The following is a 13811-nucleotide window of genomic DNA, read 5'->3' as shown; positions in this document are numbered from 1 at the left end:
TCTTCAGATTTTGCATCTGTGGTTCTGGCAGGGTCTGATGTGCTTTGAGTTGGTGAGTCTTGGTCTGTGGGGAGCTTGCTTATGATGAGGAACGTGGAGAGGCTGGGGAGTTGGGTGAAGACCAGACATGGGGTACAGGAAAGTACTTGGAGGACAAGGTCCCCGTCAAGTATGGGTTGCATTTGTTTGATGATACTCCATATGGGTTTCAGTGTGGGGTGCCAGATGATAGGGTGGGGTATGCTATTACAGGGGGGATTATTGCTATATTGAAGCAAGTTATCTGAGGGTACTTGGTGGCCTGTTCCATGATGTGCTGTACTTCTCCAGACCCTGTTTGGTGAAAGTGGTTTTAAGTATGTATATCACAGACTTTCTTTTGGACCATTCTCTATGGTATTGGGGTGTCCGGATCCAAATAACAAATTCTAGGTTTTTTTGGGGGTGGTTACTGGATCTATGAAGGTCCGTGTAGTGATCCATGAGTTCCTAGTATATTACTTTCTGCAGGGTTCTATTATTAAAGCTGATTGCAGTGTCCAGGAAGTTGATACTCATCTGAGAATGTTCCAGAGAAAGTTTAATGGAGGAATGGTGTGTGATGAAGCTGTGGTGGAAATCGGTGAGAGTGTTTAAGCTGTCTGTCCAGAGGATGAAAATATCATCAATGTATCTTAGGTCTATCATTGGTTTCATGGGGCATGTGTCCAGCTGGCCCCTTAAGAGCCTGGCATGTTGGGGAGCCATCCAAATACCCCTGGCTGTTCTCATGGTTTGGACAAAGCATCTGTTGCAGTTATAGGTGAGTATGAAATGGATGAGTTTGGCCATGTGTTTGGGGTGGATAGCTGAGGGTTCTATATTGCCCTGCAGCTATTTGAAGCAGGCCGCTATGCTGTCACTATGAGGGATGTCGCTGTTTTGGAATGGGACATCCATGGCTGGTGTTCTGACGGAGGCTGTTAATTTTGCTGAGTAAGTGGGAGGAAGTCATTTGTGTCCTGGAGGTCCAATGAAATATATCACTTCACCCAACTTTTCTCTCTAGGTACCCATAGACATTTAGAAAAAGAGCTGGCATCCTAAGTGTTAAATATTTTTCAAGACAAGGAAATCACTTTGATTAAATAACCAATACAAATAAGACATCAGTGACCTTTTGAAACTTCTCCAGCTTCCTCACAGCACATTGACCAAGTAGAAAGTGTGTCAAGAACCCTACTTTAAACAGCATGAATGTCATGTAGCAAATTACATGACCAGTTGTCACCTAAGGGAGAAACTGCTTGAGGACATATGTAACAAAATAGATGTAACCACTCGCTAGACTATAAACAGACCCACCTTTTAAAAATTCTTACTGCCCTTACCATACTTAGAGAAAGCAACGTGGTTCAGGAGTTAGACCATTAAGACATGTAAGTTCTGTTCCTGTCTCTGACTCTTTATTTGTTGTTTGATCCAGGGCAAGTCACTTACTTCTCCAATGTGAAAAATAGGGACAAACAATTTTAAAGTGCAGCCATAGTAAGTCAAGTCCAAATGTAAAAACAATTGTTCTGCAACAATTGCTCCATTTATATATCCAAGGGCAAAATCCGTTACCTTAAGCAAGGAGTCTCAATTTTACTGCTTTTTGCCCCAGTTATCACTACTGATAGTTCAGCTAGCTCTGCCGTTGCTACAATGCAGCTCAGAGACAACAAGCTGGAGCCTATCCTGGCTTGCTATGTCAATAAATCTCCATTCCTCACAAAAACAACAGTGAACTAAGCTTCAACTGTAGACACTTTCGTTTCACTAGAGATGAGCAGCCAGAAACAGCCCAGCATGACTTTCAGCTCCCAAGCAAAGTTATTCCAATGATGGGCACTGTAGAAAAACTTGAAAGAGATTGTCAAGCAAGTGTCTTTTTTTTCTTGCAAAAGGAGCACATTCTATGGTGGAAGCCACTGGGAAGAAATGAACACAGAACCCCATGGAACTATCTAAAGGAGTCACTCATCAGGCAGACCTATGCTTTAACCAACCAGGTTTACAGAGCTGTTCTGAGAATTTATCACCTGTGAAGTGGTTTGAGATGTATGTGGGAAAAATACTTTGCATTGATATTGCTTTACCCTTAACTGAAAACATACATTACTTTTGAAGAGCAGATGCTTGCCTTAAATGCCTTACCTTGCTATCTAGCTTCTTCATTGTTACCAGATCCAAGGATTTGAGCGAGTGCCCAGTTGGAGTGATGAAGTAAAGGCAGACGTGGATTCTTGTGTCATGATAATTAAAGAGAGATCGACGAATTTTCAGCTCTTCTTGCAAGTAGTTTTCAAACTGCGTATCAATGTAATCAACTACTGGCCTGTAACTAAAAACAGTGCCATTAGCAACCAGAATGCTGAAGTTTAAACGAAGTTGCCAATTAAAAATTATTATGTATTCTCTCAGGCCTATTCATTAAAAATAATTTACAAAGAGGCATAAACAATTTTAGCCCTCCATTGGCAACATGCAGAATGTTACGTTCACACATGCAATTTCTAATCAAAACGAGTATAGTATTTTCAGAGGCTGTGTGACAGAACAAAAGTGTTAATGCTGATGAGACTGAAATATGGAAAACAGACTATTTCCATACATCAAGTTTTGACCAGATTTCTGGTGTAAAGTATTTCGATGCAGTAGCATAGTAATATGAACCCAGGAGTCCTAAAGATCCTTTACCACTGGATAGACATGGCAGATAATTACTTTGAAGAAGGCCAACTGAAATTATTGCAAGACATGTTACAGGGACTCAAACTCACAGACTTTAACTGATCATCTAATTATTTTATTTAATAAAAGTGATTTCCTTGTCATTTGATCTAAAGATGTTAAGAGCCGGGTAATTTGCTATTTGTGTAGTCAATAGAATTTTTATCGACTACACGATTAGTCAATAAGGGAAGAATCGCACAGTCCTGGCTAGCGCTGGGTCCAGGAGCTACCCTTGCTGCGGGTCTGCAGTTTAAATGTAGTAAAAGCAAGGTGGGCGGGCAGCCCAACTCTTACTACATTTAAACCGCAGAGCCACAGCAGGGGTATGTCCTGGACCCAGCACAAGCCAGGACTGATCTGGCTTCCCCCGTGATGCCGGGCGGAAGATGCCACGCAGGAGCTGTATCAGGCAGCAAGGGTGGGGAGGGAATGCACGTAGTCAACTGGACTAGCAGATAAGCCTAGGCTTACCAGTTAGTCAACTATTCATTTACATCCCTAACTTGATTCAAACAATTTAATTGCACAGGCAATTAAATGGGTGTGGGTAGGTAGGTGGAACCACTATCACAAACTGATCACTGTCAGAATGGACAATTCCAATTATTCCACAGATAGTTTGTTTTTTTAAACTAGATTTATAAGAGTTTACAGGTTAGTTAGCCAAACCCTCTGAAAGGCAAGAGACTATTATTCCCCGAACTAAACCTAAGACATGCTGAGCATCTGCAATTCCCATTTACTTCAGAAGGAGCCGCAGATGGTCAGCATCTCTCAGGATTTACCCAGTGAATTTTTGAGCCAGTTAAACAGATTGTTGATGCAAGTCACAGCTCAGTATGTTCCCCTGTCACCCAGCACCTTTCTGACTCACAGTATGAGCTCACTTGCCCGGGTAATACGTTTTGGATGGCTGGAATGATAACACAACACACTCCTCACCTTCACTAACGACAGGATGGATTCTGCACACAACAGAACTCACTGCAGAGTAGGAAACTACTCAGCCTGAGTAAGGGCGGCAGAATCTGGCCCAATGCTTTGGAAGAAGTCGTCGTTCATGGCTTCTGCAACAAGCCTGGGGGAAGGATTGCTCCTCAGCAGGTCTCCTAAGAGAGCCACGCTGATAGCAGAGAGTGGGCCTGTTGGGGTGTCTCTCACTGAATAAGCAGGTCAGTAGAATTACACAGGATTCTTTAAGGCAACCTACAATATGTTACAGATTTCACTGCCTCACTAACCTTGCCCTCTCTCCTTGCCTCCTTACCCGAACTCCCTCTAGCCTTCCCCATATTTATTGCAGTGGCTCATTCCTGCACTCTTCAGTTAACAATAGACAAAACACAAATCTAGATTTGTGGACATAATCAGTACTTCTCAAAACTGGGGATGCCCAGTAATAGAAGCTCAGTCTGCGACACTGCAGGGAGAATCATACAACGCTACATGGTACAGCACTAGAGGCTGGTGCAGAAATGGCACATAACCTGCCTTTCATCTTTATTTATCTGGTCTCCAAACCCCACTGCATCCACAATTGTCAGTTTCAGGTGCACGTTGCTTTCCTGAAGGTCATAGGTACGCGGTCGTAAGCGAACTGCATTCTCGTAGTGACTGGCCTCCTCCGTCTCAAAGGTGGTATTGAAAAGTGTGTTCATTAGTGTGGATTTCCCGATGCCTGTTTCACCTAGGAAGGAAGAGTCACCAGTTCATTGCAGAATGGAATTTGTAAAGGGACTTCAGAGTGAATTAATTACAGAGAAGAACAAAAATTAAACTGTGAGAAGTTACAGCAACTCCCCCAGGTTCAGAGAGGGATAATCATTGTGATGTTCCTATAAGGGAAGTGAAGGACTAGTCGACTATCTGATAAGCAAATACTTATCGGATAATCGACACCTAGTTGACTAGTCGCTTCCTTCTCCTGCCCCTTGATGCTTCTATCAGAAAGAGGCAGCAAGAGGTGAGGGAGGGGAAAGAAGGGCTGCTTCAAAGCAGAAGTGCTGCGTGGAGCCTAGGGCCACACCCCAGGCTCCCCATGGTGCTGCTGCTTTGAAATGCCGCGTGGATTCTGAAGCTGGGCTCCTCGTGGTGTTTCAAAGTGGCAGTACTGCATAGAGCCTAGGGTCAGTGCAGGGGGAGACTCCTCCGCTGACCCCGGGCCCCAGGCTCCCTGAAGTGCTTTCACCTTTGAAGCAACCCTGGGGCTGCTGCTACTCTTCAAAGGCAGAAGCACTCTTATCAACTAATTGAATTTTCTATGCAAATTGCATCAACTATTTGATTAGCTAATTAATAAAAATTTTACAGTCCTAGTTCCTACTGCCCTTAACAACCAAGTAAAAGAAGCAGTGAAAATTAAAAAGCAGAAGTTAAATCTTAGCAAGGAAAATAGAAGAAGCATAAACTCTTGCAAATAAAGTGTAAACAAATACAATTACGAAGGCCAAAAAAGAATCTGAAGAACAGCTAACCAAAAACTCAAACAATAATATCAACATGGTTTTAAGTACATCAGAAGCAGGAAGCCTGCTAAACAAACTGTGGAGCCACTGGACAATCGAGATGCTAAAAGAGCACTCAAAGATGATACCATCATTGCAGAGAAACGATTTAATTCTTTGCGTTGGTCTTCATGGCTGAGGACATAAGCGAGATTCCCAAACCTGAGCCATTCTTTTTAGGTGACAAATCTGAGGAAGTGTCCCAGACTGAGATCTCATTAGAGGTTTTAGAACAAACTGATAAACTAAACAGTAATAAATCACCAGGACCAGATGACATTCACCCAAGAGTCCTGAGGGAACTCAAATGTGAAACTGCAGAACTACTAACTGTGGTTTATAAACAATCCTTTAAATCAGCTTCTGTACCAAATGACTGGAAGATAGATAATGTGATACCAATTTTTAAAAAGGGCTATAGAGGCAATCCTGGCATTTACAAGCTCATAAGTCTAACTTCAGTACAAGGCAAACAGGTTGAAATTATAGTGAAGAATTGTCAAACACAAAGACGAGCATAATTTGTTGGGGAAGAGTGAACATGCTTTTTGTAAAGGGAATCATGCCTCCCCAACCTATTAGAATTCTTTGGGTATGTCTACACTACAGCGCTAATTCGAACTAACTTAGTTTGAATTAGTTAATTCGAACTAAGTTAATTCGAACTAACGCATCCAGACTAAAAAACTAGTTCGAATTAGCGTTTTGCTAATTCGAACTAGCATGTCCACACAGAGTGGACCCTAAACCGGGGTTAAGGATGGCCGGAAGCAGTGCCGGCAGGGCATCAGATGAGGACTTAGAGCGTGGAGCTGCTGTCTCAGGCTAGCCGAGGGCTGTGCTTAAAGGGACCCTACCCCCACACCGGACAGACAGTTCTCAGGGGTGCCCTGCTTGCAAAGCAGTCCTGGGCACATCACAGCACTCGGCCATCAGACCATCTGCACTTGCCGCAGGCTGCCATCTGGGGAGAGGGGACAATTGGGGGGGGGCTGCAGGAGAGCTTCCACCCCCAGAAGCCCGCAGAGCCAGCCCAGTCCTCCCCATCGGGGGCGCATACCCCATTCCTCCCTCACCTCCTTCCACTTACCCTTCCCTAGCCCCTCTTCTTGATGTACAAAATAAAGGACAATTGTGTTCAAAAATGGAATCTGTCTTTATTGAACAAAACTGGGGGAGACTGGGAAAAGGAGGTGGGAGAGGGGAAGAGAGAGGGTGGGAGAAGGGAGGGCAACTAAAATGATCAGGGGTTGGGAACAGGTCCCATATGAAGAGAGGCTAAAGAGACTGGGACTTCTCAGCTTAGAAAAGAGGAGACGGAGGGGGGATATGATAGAGGTCTATAAAAGCATGAATGGGGTGGAGAGGGTGCATACAGAAAAGTTCTTCATTAGTTCCCATAATAGAAGGACTAGGGGACACCAAAGGAAGGGAATGGGTAGCAGGCTTCAAACTAGTAACAGAAAGATCTTCTTCACAAAGCAAAGAGTCAACCTGTGGAACTCCTTGCTGCAGGAGGCTGTGAAGGCTAGAACTAGAACAGAGTTTAAAGGGATGTGAGATCAAGTCATGGAGGTTGGGTCCATGGAGTGGTATTAGCCAGGGGGTAGGAGTGGTGTCCCTGCCCGAAATTTGTGGAAGGCTGGAGAGGGATGGCACGAGACAAATGGCTTGGTCACTGTCTTTGGTCCATCCCCTCCAGGGTCCCTAGGGTTGGCCGCTGTTGGCAGACAGGCTACTGGGCTAGATGGACCTTTGGTCTGACCCAGTACGGCCATTCTAAGCTCAGGGCTCAGGGTCGGGGGTCTCAGTGGACCACCTTGATTTTCATGCAAACCTGCTCCTGGGTGGCCAGGCTGGCAGCTCTCCTGCCCTAGACGGCCACTTTCCTGTGCCTAGTGCGGAGATCGTGGACGAGGTCCACGATGTCTGCGCTGGACCAGGCGGGTGCCCGCCTCTTGCGGTCCTGGGCAAGCTCCCGGGAGCCGCCAGCCTGGTCCCGGGAAGAGGGGGAGGGCTGGGGGGCATCGGGTGGCTGGCTCGAGCCGTGCCAGGTGCAGGGTCTGCTGGCTGGGTGCTGGCAGGCTTGCACCTGGCACGGGCACCGTAGCCAGCCCTGCTCCTTTAAGGGGTCCGGGGCCGGGAGGGGGGCAATAGAGTTTCCCTGGTGTTGGCCAGAGTGGCCACCAGGGAAAGCTGGGGAGGGCTAGCCTCCCACTAGTTCGAATTAAGGGGCTACACACCCCTTAATTTAAACTAGTAAGTTCGAACTAGGCTTAGTCCTCATACAATGAGGTTTACCTAGTTCGAACTAAGCGCTCCGCTAGTTCGAATTAAGTTCGAACTAGCGGAGCACTAGTGTAGCGCCTATCAAAGTTAATTCGAACTAACGTCCGTTAGTTCAAATTAACTTTGTAGTGTAGACATACCCTTTGAGGGTGTCAACAAATTTGCACATAAGGGGATTCCAGGGGATATAGTGTACTTAAGATTTCCAGAAAGTCCCTGACAAGGTCTCTCACCAAAGGCTTAAACACATGGGATAAGAGGGAAGGTCCTCTTATGGACTGATAGGTTAAAAGATAGGAAACAAAGGGCAGGAATAAATGGTCAGTATTCAGAATGGAGAGAGGTAACTAATGGTGACCTCCACGGGTCTGCACTGCACCTAATCCTGGTCAATGTATTAATAAATGATCTGGAGAAATGGATAAAAATGAGGTGGGAAAATCTGCAAATGATACAAAACTACTCAAGTATCAGAGGGGTAGCCATGTTAGTCTGGATCTGCAAAAGCGACAAGAAGTCCTGTAGCACCTTCTAGACTAACAGATGTATTGGAGCATAAGGTTTGGTGGGCAAAGACCACTTTGTCAGATGCATGTAGTGGAAATTTCCAGACTGGAAATTTCCACCACATGCATCTGACAAAGTGGGTCTTTGCCCACCAAAGCTTATGCTCCAATACATCTGTAAGTCTAGAAGGTTCTACAAAACTACTCAAGACAGTTAAATCCACAGAAGACTGTGAAGAGGTTTAAAAGGATCTTACAAAACTAGGTGACTGAGCAATAAAATGGCAGATAAAATTCAATGTTAATAAATGGAAAATATAATCCCAACTATACATTTACAATTATGGGAACTAAATTAACTGTTACCACTCAAGAGAGACACCTTGGAATCACTGAGGATAGTTCTCTGAAAACATTCATTCCAGGTGCAGTGGCAGTCAAAAAAAGCAAGCAGAATGCTGGGAATCATTAAAAAAGAACAGATAATATCTTATTGCCTCTATATAAAACCATGGTATGCCCACTTTGAGCAGATGTGGTTGCCTCATCTCAAAAATACAACTTGGCATTGGAAAAGGTTAAGAAAGGGACAACAACAATGATTAGGGGTTTGGAATGGCTGCCATATGAAAGATTAATAAAACTGGTATTTTTTAGCATGGAAAAGAAATGACTAAGGGGGATATGACTGAAGTCTATAAAATCATGAATGGTGTGGAGAAAGCGATTGAAGAAGAGTTATTTACCCCTTCCCATACACACAAGAACTAGGGGTCACCAAATGAAATGAAGAGGTAGCAGGTTTAAAACACACAAAAGTACTACTTCACACCAGCTCAGTCAAAGCTAGCATATGTTTAACAGAGCTGAAATGCATACTTCAAACTCCAAGTACTGATATATCCTAAGTATGGAAACCAGGCCTGTTAGTATCAAAGATGGTTTCTGTTTGTTTTACATTGGCAAATGCTGCTAGCGATGTAGTAAGAAATCTTACTGTGCGGCCACTCTACAAACCCCTTGCCTAAGTCTCCAGTCAAAGGCAGATCAACCTAACAAATGCCCAGAGGCCTAGAACTGCTTGTTCCTCAAATATATGCTTAATCCTTTCATCCCCAGTGTGCCATCAAAGAGGATCACAGATTCGTTGGTTTCCCACCATACAAAAACTAGGGATGTCTATGTGTAGTCGACTATACAATTAACCAATACGGCTTGACTTATCGGTTAATCTTGTCGACTACACGCATTCCACACACCCCACCACTGCCTCCTGGCTTCCCCACAGACCAACTCTAACCTGCCACCCTGCACAAGGTGGCAGGGGACTCCCTGGGAGCGCACTGGCTGCCAGCCCCACCCTCAGAGACTACTGAATATTTGTGTAACTGCTAACAAAAACCCTTAGCCCTCTCTCCTTCACAGAGGATCTGCTGAATCAGTGTCATCTGCCAGCCACACATGTGTTCGTCTGTTGCATATGGCTAGTCTATGGCTGCAGGTCTCCTCCTGGCCAGCCAGACTACATATGTAGTCAAACAGCTGCTCCTCATGGCCCCTGTGCCTGTCCTGCTCTCCTAGCTGCTACCCTGTCATGAACCATCTCAAGGGTGAAGATTAGAGGCACCCCGAGTTCTTCAAGGCTATGAGGAAGAAAAGCATGGGTGTGAGCGTACACTGCCCATAGCCTCACCCTCCCAGTTCACCGACATGCCGGAAACGCCCCATTTTGTTGCCCAGCATATCAGTATATGCCGATCAGCAGGCAAATGCAAGCACATCAAAGCAAGGAAAAAGGGAAACAGTGCCTGGGATTTTACTGATTAAGAACCCAATGCAAATCCTCTTCAAAGGGCTTCACGCACTCCTTAGCTCTGGCTCTTTATAAATAAACCCTCCAAAATATTCCCAAGCTGCATGTTAGAGAGCAGGAAACAGCACTGCATGGCACAAGAGTGGCTGCAAGACCACACACCAAGCAGAACCAGCCAAGCTGGAGTCACAAAGGGTACGTCTAGACTACATGCCTCTGTCGTCAGAGGCATGTAGATTAGGCTACCAGACATAGGAAAATGAAGCTGCGATTTAAATAATCGCCGCTTCATTTAAATTTACATGGCTGCCGCGCTGAGCCGACAAACAGCTGATCAGCTGTTTGTCGGCTCAGCGCGATAGTCTGGACGCACGGGTGACAACATCAAAGGTATTTGTCGACCACCCAGGTAAACGTCATCCCAGGAGGCTTACCTGGGTGGTCGACAAATACCTTTGATGTCGCCACCCGCGCGTCCAGACTATCGCGCTGAGCCGACAAACAGCTGATCAGCTGTTTGTCAGCTCAGCACAGCAGCCATGTAAACTTAAATGAAGCGGTGATTATTTAAATCGCCGCTTCATTTTCCTATGTCTGGTAGCCTAATCTACATGCCTCTGACGACAGAGGCATGTAGTCTAGACGTACCCAAAGAGATAAGCAAAAGCTGCCTCAGGCCCACCCATCTGAAGCCTCCCGAGCAAACTTCTGAATGAGAGATGCTCAATGGCAAAGAGGGGCCGGAATGTTTTTAAATCCGAGTTAACAAGAACCTCGGGTGGCTGGAGAGATCTGAAAACAGAATCCGGGAGAGAGTGGAATTCCTAAAACAGAGATCGTTTCCTCCTAAACATTACTTGCTATACAGAGCTGACTTAGTAGCTTTCCCCTCCTGACCCACAGTTGTGTTGTTGCCCTTAGTCACTCACTCCAATTAGCATGGTTTGTGGCAAAGGCAAACCAATACGAACAAACATTTGTCTGGGGCTAGGGGCAGTTAAACCAATGTCACCAATTTTGGTCTTGCATGTCACATACCAGGTGCCATATTGCTGTACAGTCTTGACAAAGTACTGCCCAGGAACAAGGCAGCAGGGATCTGTTGGCTCAGAATCATCCTCCTCTCCAAATGCAATATCTGCACAGGAAGAGCTAGAGGAAACCTCTGCCAAGTTGAATAATTCAGACAAGCAGAAGGATGGAATGTGAAGTCAAATGGGGACACCAGAGACAGGCTCCGTGGGAAGAAGACTCTAAAACTAAGAAAATTAATGAAGGAAGGTTAAGAAGGTTAAGAGGAAATGTTTTATCTGTGACGCTCATATGTCTATAGCCCCCAAGAGACACCTGGAATGGACAGAAAGTCAGATTCTCTCCTGACGTATCTGCCTGATAAGACAGGCTGCAAGTAGAGCAGGCTTTGATAGGATGCTCTCCAGATTGGCCTGTAAGAGACCCCTATTTCCAATGAATGAGATGACTATGGAATGCTGGTGGCTAATGGTGTAAAGAAAAACAAAACAAAACAGTGACTGGCTTTGCATTTTTGGCTTACTTACTGGGTACAAGGACAAAACCTGTGGGTTAGAGGATCTCTCCCAAGTTAGCTTCCCCCTGTTGAATAACAATCACACGCACTGCCCAGACACCAAGGCAAACTGCACAAGACACAATGGATAAAACACAGTGCTACATTTTCAGCATTGATGAGCCTCCATTTTAACTTTACTAGGCATGCTCCTTCCTGGCCATCATCCTTTGGAACTGAAAAATAGTCAAAGGTGCACCAATCAGCTGAGCTGAAATGACATCGTTATGGGAGAAAGGAATAATGGCAAGCTGCTAGCCTACAGAGAAACCTAAGTCTAATAGAAGGTTGTTATTTTAAACACAGCAGGTTCTAGAATTCTGCTCCTGGACTGGAGAAGAAACACTGTGTGGAATATTTGCACTGTAGATAGAGTGATGAAGAGGCAAACACTGGATCCCCAACAATGGCTACATGCCATCTGAAGGAGACAGAAACTAACTGACAATCCAAACCCATCTTGCAGGGAATTCATTTGGAAAGCTCGAGGCTGACATATTCAAAGTCTGTCAAGCAGCACTGATTTTCTCACAGCCTTCTCCTGTCCAGATTGGGGGAGGGCTGGGAGGAAGAATTTGTAATTGCAGTCAACAGCTGTAGTTGGGTTCTTTCCCCTTTTTCAGGGAACTACAAGAAATTTGACGATCTCTCTCACTGTTTAATCTATATCTATATTTTAAAAACATGCATCTGTCTGTCTGTCCAGCTGGAAGTTCGTTTGTTCAAGAACTCATCCTAAACATAAGAGTTAGGACCTCCAAACTTGGTGTGCAGCTTCCTCTTATCCTAACTTAAAACAATGCCAAGATTGGTTGTTCCAGGAAAATGGGATCTGCCTAGAATGGGACTGTTCCATAACACAGAAAGGGAGGGGGCTGCTAGGAGGGACAGTCATACTGCAGAGTGACCATGGGTGGCTGCACCAGTAAGACAGTAGCCAGCTGAGGGAAAGGCTCTGCCATCCACCGTCCACAGGTAAGGTACTGGACAGGGTTCCCACTCTCCATGCTGGCTCCCATACCCCACTTTGCAAGGCCCTCCTTACAAATTAAGGGGCCCTATGCAACTGAGAGCATCTCCTCGCTTCTGCCTGGGATTCCCTCTCCCTCTGCACAGCTCCTAACAGGGGCCTGGAGCTTCCCCCCCCCTCTCTCCCCCACCCATCCCCACTTGGCTCCTGAAGGGGGTCTGGGGCTTCTCTCCTGCCTTCCCCCCAGCATGGCTCATAATGGAGCCAGAAGCTTCACTCTCTCCTTCCCCCTTCGTGCAGCTTTCCTTCCTCCCCCACCCCTCCACCCAAGTGGCTCCTAAAAGAGGCTGTGCCCAGGGGCTTCCCTCCTGCCCTTCCCCACCCCACTGCACAGCTCGTAACAGGGGCCGGGGGCCTCTTCCCCGCCCCCCCCCCCAACTTATCTGGACTTTAAGGCTTCCCTGATGCTGGAGCTGAGCTGCAGAGGCTGGGGGCACCTCTCTGCAGCCAGTCTGGCAGCAAGAAGCACAGGCAGGACGGGGCAGGGAGAAGCCTTGCAGCAGCCCCAGGAATAAAAGCCCACAGGGCTGTAGAGGAGCACCCGAACATACAGTGCAGCCTCTACCATTGCAAATGGACCCGGGGAGCTGCCCCCAGCAAAGCAGCGCAGCCCTGGGGATCCCCTACCACTGCTCTGGCAGTGCAGCCCTCACCAGCCACAGGTGGCCCTGGAGGACCCATTGCCCCTTCCTAGCCCCAGAGAGAAGCCAGCAGGCAGTCTGCATGCCCCTGCCCAGGCTGGTCCTGGCCAATGCCAGGTAAGTATTCTAGTAGATTCATAGATTTAAAGGCCAAAAGGGGCCACTGGATCATCTAGTCTGACCTTTTCCCCCCGAAAAAAACAGCTGTGTTGATTACAAATGCATGGTGTTCTGCTATTGACACATTGCTTTTGCAGAATGACATTACAAACCCCTAAGTAACATCCTTGCTTGACATTAAACTCTGGGCACAAGCAATTCTGTTTTCTTGTGGTTTGGATATGAAAAGAAAAAGGTGTAGGTGGCGAGTTCCTAAACGGGTCAAATGTCAGGATCAGAATAAAGGAGATATTCCACTGCCCACTTGATGGAAAGCCGTATCCAGTCTGTGCAGGAAGAGATCTTGGAACACATGCCAAATATTGAAAATATCCCTTCCCCTGACTTGATCACTGGTCCAGAGTCAGTGTGGAGACGGATTCTCTGCCCCAAAAGCATTTCAACTGTTCTTGCAGATTTCTATACTTCAAGCCTAAAACAAAAGCAAGCCAAACAAACAAACAAATCCTTGGCAAGACAGCACCCCTACAGGATCGCCAGAAAGAATTGGCTTCAAGCAGTCT

At 46.1% G+C, this 13811-nt stretch overlaps 1 protein-coding gene across 5 annotated transcripts in view; it reads right to left on the bottom strand.

Moving 5' to 3' along the window:
- SEPTIN8 (septin 8) overlaps positions 1-13811 on the bottom strand; it is a 79368-nt gene that overhangs the window by 26777 nt on the left and 38780 nt on the right. For 4 of the 5 annotated variants that reach the window (XM_075900343.1, XM_075900341.1, XM_075900344.1 and 1 more), the window contains 2 exons: positions 4249-4444; positions 2179-2365 (listed from right to left, as the gene is read on the bottom strand). In XM_075900343.1, coding sequence (XP_075756458.1) covers positions 2179-2365; positions 4249-4415 — 354 coding nt within the window. In that variant the 5' untranslated portion in view covers positions 4416-4444. The remainder of the gene's footprint in view (positions 1-2178; positions 2366-4248; positions 4445-13811) is intronic. The other variant, XM_075900342.1, reaches the window with a different exon arrangement.

The sequence above is a fragment of the Pelodiscus sinensis genome, chromosome 17 (assembly GCF_049634645.1).
Source record: "Pelodiscus sinensis isolate JC-2024 chromosome 17, ASM4963464v1, whole genome shotgun sequence".
Classification (NCBI taxonomy): Eukaryota; Metazoa; Chordata; order Testudines; family Trionychidae; genus Pelodiscus; species Pelodiscus sinensis.
Note: the sequence above shows the minus strand (reverse complement) of the source record. Positions and strands in the feature narration are given on the sequence as shown.